The following is a 6,618-nucleotide window of genomic DNA, read 5'->3' on the forward strand; positions in this document are numbered from 1 at the left end:
CAGAGGGACAAATCAATACAGTATGGAATGTTAATGCATTTCACAATCAGTTGTCTTATCATAACCATAAAATTGGACCTTGCCCAATGTGGAAGGATCAGGTATGATAGACCTGTTTAGACCACTGGAAATATCAAAAGTTTTAAATTCTGTTTTCAAAGAAATTTAACATGCAGACAAAAAGTTTAGTGTTTCATCACTTGCATGCTGGCGTGATATTTAAAAAGGCAGTCACCTATAAAGGGAAAAAACTTTCCTAACTTCAATAAAATGGCAAACTTAGAGCTGTTCCATGATTGAGAATGAACTTTTAACCACGCTGCCTTTACCCATAACAAGAAAATCTGTGTGATTCAAATACTTGAAAATGCTTGCAATGCATTCCCAAACCCTCATATAAGCTTTTATAAGATCTATTGGCTTTAACCTATGCAAGTGATGTAAAGAGGTTCATTCTCATTCAAACGTAAACGTCGTAAACAATTTGCTGAGGTAGAACTCATGTTGGATTCAGTGGAATAGAAAGGTCTTCATACCTTCACCCACCGAAGATAGGTCTCACAAAGCTGAACCATTGGTTATGGACATCTTGTCAATCAAAGTGTTTCTGTGAGTCTGACAGATTCACAGTAAAAACAAGTTACAGGGTATAATGTGACAATACGCCTACCTCGCATATCGATACCTGGTACATATCATACAGACACTACCCAGAGACGTTATCACGGAAGGTTATTGCAGCACACAGTACGTGTAACGCTATAAAAATAGATTCAAAACATGAATACATCATTGGGTAGGCGTATTGTGAGTTAGAACGTCCGGTGTAAAGTGGTGATGCACCAGTAGACTGAGACGTCCCCAGTTTCAGTCATGATGTTTCATGATGAATCGAAGCTGAGAAATCCTACGGGACATATGCAGGCGGTTTCTGAAACACAAACACAAGAATGAAATATGTTGGAGGGAGTGACTTAGGTTGTATGCTGTTTTCAATATGGATTCTTATATTGGCAAACACCACACCAAAGTGTGCTCAAAGTGCCAACAGAGTTCATAGATATAACATGTTTGCAATCCACTGATTATTATTATCCCAGATAACCCAAGGCACTAGAAGATTAATAGTCACATGACTTATCCCACCGGGTACCCATTTTCTGCTGGGTGAACAGATGCAATTTTGAACAAACTCGCTTGCCTAAGGTGACAATCTACAGTAGTCTACTGAATAGTCTACTGATCTACACAATCACAATATAGTATGACCAGAAATTATTGAGAATTTTAGGAATATGTTTAATTGGATTTCTAGTATAAACAACCTTGACCAGCTATCAAGTGCTTGGTTTTATTCGAGAGAGACAACTCCGTTAATCCTTTTTCATTAGTTTGTGAAGAGTTATCCCCCTTTGTTTACTTGCTAGCAGACGAGATTTTCAGTGATCCTCAGTATGGATGATTTAGAGAAGACTGACTGACTGAGTTTAGTTTTACGACGCTTTTAGCAATATTCCAGCAATATCACGGCGGGGGACACCAGAAATGGGCTTAACACATTGTGCCCATGTGGGGAATCGAACCCGGGTCTTCGGCGTGATGAGCCAACGCTTTAACCACTAGGCTACCCCACCGCCCCTGATTTAGAGAAGAGGAAGTTGATTTGAGAGTATTATAACAAGGACATCAGATCAGCTAAAGTGATTTCAAGTAGAACAGGCATCCCTTTGTCCACTGTTTATCGTGTTTTGAAAAATATTGCAAATGGATATGGCATTGAGCACCAGGGAGGCGCAGGTAGGCCCAGACTATTGACTGTCGGTGACAGGAGGCGGCTTGGTATTCTAGTTTCTAAAAACAAACGATGGAGTTTAGAAAACTTGAGGCTGGATATGATTGATAGAGGAACTGTGGCTGTCTGTAAGGAGACAATTAGAACTGAGCTGCATGCAATGGGTTGGCAGAAAAGTCGAGGTATTCCATCACCGATCATGAAACCTGTACAAAAGGAGCAAAGGTTGAACTGGTGCTTACAGCATAGAAATTTTAACTGGGACAATGTGATTTTCTCAGATGAAAGTTCTGTGTGGCTGTTTCCTAATACACTGAAATTCTGGACCAAACAAACTGAAAAACCTTTGTATCAGCGCCCAAAGTACAGTCCGAAATTTAACGTGTGGGTGGCATATCTGTGTTAGGGGCAACGCCCCTCTGTGTATTTGAAGGGAATATGAACAGTGAGGGGTACACATATATTCTCGAGGGACATTTTCTTCCATCTGCTCACGTGTTCTATGGAAATTTTTGGATTTTCCCCAAAACATCGTTCAAAGCATTCACAGGCCTGGTTTCGGACCCAAAATATGACATTATTAGATTGGCCAAGCTATAGCCCTGATCTAAATCCAATAGAAAATGTTTGGGAACTTATGAAGGAAAGTGTCAATAAGAAAAATCTGACAAATATTGCTGAAATGAAAGACTGACTGACTGACTGAGTTTAGTTTTATGCTGCTTTTAGCAATATTCCAGCAATATCACGGCGGGGGACACAAGAAATGGGCTTAACACATTGTGCCCATGTGGGGAATCGAACCCGGATCTTCGGCATGACGAGCCAACGCTTTAACCACTAGGCTACCCCACAGCCCCACTGAAATGAAAGAAGAGTTGGTCCGATATTGGGACAGCATAGACCACGACTTTCTAACTTCTTTGATCAGTAGTATGCCCCACCGCATTGAAGCCTGCATTGCTGCCCATGGTGACTTGACAAAATACTAACTGTTCACCTGTCTTTGAATCTGGAGTTATGTTCTGCTAATATTCACATTTAATACGTGAGTAATGAGTGAAAAAAACATAAAAAATACAATCTTTAAATTCTCAATAATGTCTGGTTGTACTGTACAATAACATCCATTAACACTGACCGACCAAACTGTTTTAAGTTGATAATATTTCAGCTATATGTCAGGAACATAATACAATAGTCTGCATAGCAGCCCACTTCATTTTGTCTCTTATGACAAGCAGGGTTCATGATGACCCAATTCTAATATAGATCTTCATGGGGAGTTTAGAACAGTATTCAGTTATTGGTTAATCACATGACTGTAAGCTTACAGTAGGAGGAGAAAAGCCTGTGACACGGGTTGAAGACGCATCTAATGCTCATTGGCACAGGTGTGGTAATAGCTAACCAATTACTAGCCAAATCGAGAATTTAAGCAGATAATTTGCTAAAGTGGACCATGTATCACTGGAACAGTATTAGCATTGTAGCACTAATTAGCTTCCACATCCAACATGCTTTCTCTTTGAAAAATCCCCAATGACATAACAACCAGTTTTAATTAAAATAAACATCCACTCCAAAAATTTGAAATGTGGAATCCTCAATGTTATAATAAAAGGTACTTCTGGAATATGTTAAGAAAATGATGACTTACTTGCTCCGGCTGGTATGGGGGCGGGGCAGTGGCTGCTTGGTGCTGAACAGCTGGGTAGGGAGGAGGGGCCACAGATACAGACACAGTCCCATACGCTGGAGGGTGGTGGTCAGGGACCATAACGTAGGAGGTTTGATATCGGCGTCGACGGTAACAGCAGATCGAGCAGCAGGCGAACAGAAGGAAGATGATCACCCAGATAAACCAGAACCCTGGATGATGTTGAAAGAGAAAATGTCAGGTTTGTTTATAATCTTATGGCATAAAAACATATGTCTCATACCCCACAGACGTTGAAGTCAAAGGTAAATATCTGAAATTATATCTGAGGTATAATCAAATGACACAGAAACATTGTTGTTACTGTTATTAAAGTTTCAATTATTCTGCTCTGTTCAAGCATCTAATATTAATATTCCGATTCATTTTCGTAGAATGAATCTGCCAAAAGGAATGAACACACTGAACAGATTGTTTATTTTGGTCCACAAAGCAATTGAAAACATGTATCTCTGCATACAATATATACTGAAGATATCAACAAGTTTCTTTTGTTAAATAATACACAATTACTTCTTCAAAAGGTAAAGTGAAATGATAAACAAATACTACGGTATATCGTTACAGCTCTATGACTTTTATGAACAAATTTAAAGTCTGGTATTAAGACACAAAATTGAGGAAGTGCTTACATGTAAAGTTGTTCCAAGTTGTATTTGAAATGTTATGTAATTATGGCAGCATAATATATTAATTACTGACAATTAAGACATGATTTCTTACTGTTAATGAAAGAGATTACAAAGGCACAATGATGTAATGGTGTCGGATGGAACAGAGGTACAAAACACCTGGTAACCTGCGTATGCCACACACAATTAAATACATACACCAAAAACTGTAGACTGAATGGTAGCAGCAGGATGCCCTATCAAAGGCACAGCAGTATGCGCTGTAAGCTGTGAACAAGAAAACAAAAATACACGAATCAAGAAACTCAAAAACTTCATTACGAACTTGGAAGTTTTCATACTTCATCTTACAAATCTACAAAACTATTTCAAAAGAAAGATAGCACATGTTATACTCCTGGTATTTTTAAAATATCTTCAGTTCAAATATTGAAATCACTTTCAGTACACTGTTAATTTGTATAAACCTTAAAATAGACTCAAATTTAGTTATGGCATGTTATCAGAATGGCGAGTTTGTATTTTCAGTTGTTTAAAATCATGTTTCTGTAAAAGTATAATGAGAAACATCACACAAACCTGTACAGAAAGTAGCTCCACACTGTGCATAACACTGGAAGCAAAAACAAACATTTGTAATATCACTGTTAACATGATTAGATTACTAGTCATAAAACTTAGGAGACAAGCATACGATGTTTTTAATGGAGTGGTAAATGTGTCTCCACTGTACAGCTCTGATTTAGCTCTGTAATAAGGCCAAAACCATGTGTTAGTGAGTGAGTGGGTGAGTTTAGTTATACGCTGCTTTAAGCAATATTCCAGCAATATCACCGCAAGGAACACCAAAAAATGGGCTTCATGCATTGCATTCATGTGGGGAATCGAACCCAGGTCTTGGGCGTGATGAACACTTTAACCACTAGCCCCAACAATGTGTTGCCAATAAAGAGACCAATCTACCATATTTCAGATGGGATGATACAGAAAACACTCAAATATTCCCTTATGAATAGCAAAAAAACGAACTTGACATTTTTCAACATCAATCATGGCAATGGGACAATGATCAATTCTGCCTTCAGCTATGTGATTACCAGTTAATGATCCAAGCAAATTAAGACTGAGAAATATCTTTGTGATTCCTGTTTTAGGCATATTGAACATGCCTGCTTGTGTTAAGTGTGTGTTTGATAAACTTCATAGAATCTAGGGCCAAGACACTGAAGGAAAACATTCTTTGTTGCAAAATATATCTTTGCTTACATTCAGTTTCCTGGCTGCAGCTCAGCCCCAAGATATTTCTACCTGATCTTTTCTGCTTACATTTCACAAGGTCACCTTTTTCTAATCATTTGATTATCACTTCGTCCTTGTTGTTACAATGTTCATGGTAATAAACAGATGTGTCATGATTAATGTTAATAAAATTGGCATTGTCTAGAACTTATACGGAAGAAAACATTTTTACAAATTATTGCGACAGTTGCAACATTGGACTGATGAAAGGTATGTTTTGACTACTGGACCCATAGCAGAGACCCGCGATGCAGGGTCATGCATCACGGCTCTCGGCTAGACCAGAGACCATATGATATTATATGGGCCTTATGGTCTCTGCTAGACCGATAGACTAGTACGTTTATGTATATGTTAAAACATGTTGTTACATATATGACAACTGATTTGATTTACTTCTCTGAAGATGTCAGACGAACTGATGTATAACGTTGTTTCGCCGACCTGACACTATCAGTCTATTTATGAAGACCTTAGAGTTAGACCTTGTTTTGTAGCTGAAAATATTTCATGACATTACCTAACACTTCATTTTAGTTTCAGTCCTGACGGTAATAACATGGTATTTCGTCATTGTCACTCACCCAGGCCGTTTCAAAAAGACTGACAGACAGCAAAGCTGAAAGAAGCCCCTTCGAAACACTCATATTTTCTTCAACAATGTGGCAACACGGATTTTTTTCTGAACATCAACTGTTTCCTTATCTCGTTATTACAAAACGTCACGTGATAAACCAAGGGAGGCAATTTGGAGCTTGTAACTCCTTACAGGGTTTTTTGGGCAATGAAAATGTCAAAGAAGATTCGGTTTGAGACACGCGTTGTGATGGAGCTTGCACAAAACTTATCTGGTTGCAGCGTTGGTACGCGCCGCAAACCTGGCGCCGCAAACCCATTATATTTTCTCTTTTTGTCAGACAGGAGCCCAGTCAATACATCGGTCCCAACGTATTTTATGAGATGGTATATAAGGACGTATATTATCTGATGAAACGTAAGAAAGACTGACACTTGTGTATTTGAGTATCTAAGATCTAAGATATCGTATAAGCCATGTATTGGAAAGTAGATGAGTGGTGTTTAGCCTTTATATTATATTTATCTTCATTCTAATAAGGAAATTTGTTTGACATAAATGGTATGCAAACAAACTAAGAGGAAATAAGAACTTTATT

The 6,618-nt window shown here is 38.3% G+C and overlaps 1 protein-coding gene across 1 annotated transcript; it reads right to left on the bottom strand.

Moving 5' to 3' along the window:
* Positions 1-340: 340 nt before the first annotated feature.
* LOC124261434 (WW domain binding protein 1-like) lies at positions 341-6,186 on the bottom strand. The gene is made up of 5 exons (XM_046695752.1): positions 6,028-6,186; positions 4,724-4,757; positions 4,343-4,411; positions 3,453-3,664; positions 341-931 (listed from the first exon to the last, which is right to left on the bottom strand). The coding sequence occupies exons 1-5, from the start codon at positions 6,088-6,090 to the stop codon at positions 908-910; spliced, it is 402 nt and encodes a 133-aa protein (XP_046551708.1). The 5' UTR covers positions 6,091-6,186; the 3' UTR covers positions 341-907.
* Between the last annotated feature and the right edge of the window lie 432 nt (positions 6,187-6,618).

This window comes from Haliotis rubra, unplaced genomic scaffold (assembly GCF_003918875.1).
Source record: "Haliotis rubra isolate DU_JTF1 unplaced genomic scaffold, ASM391887v1 Scf8, whole genome shotgun sequence".
Taxonomy (NCBI): domain Eukaryota; kingdom Metazoa; phylum Mollusca; class Gastropoda; order Lepetellida; family Haliotidae; genus Haliotis; species Haliotis rubra.

Coding starts and splice junctions, on each gene's coding strand:
- LOC124261434 (XM_046695752.1), bottom strand. CDS start 6,090: ATGAGTGTTTCGAAGGGGCTTCTTTCAGCTTTGCTGTCTGTCAGTCTT. Junction 4,758..6,027: donor GTCTTTTTGAAACGGCCTGG/GTGAGTGACAAT, acceptor TTTTGCTTCCAG/TGTTATGCACAGTGTGGAGC. Junction 3,665..4,342: donor TTCAGTCTACAGTTTTTGGT/GTATGTATTTAA, acceptor AACATCATCCAG/GGTTCTGGTTTATCTGGGTG.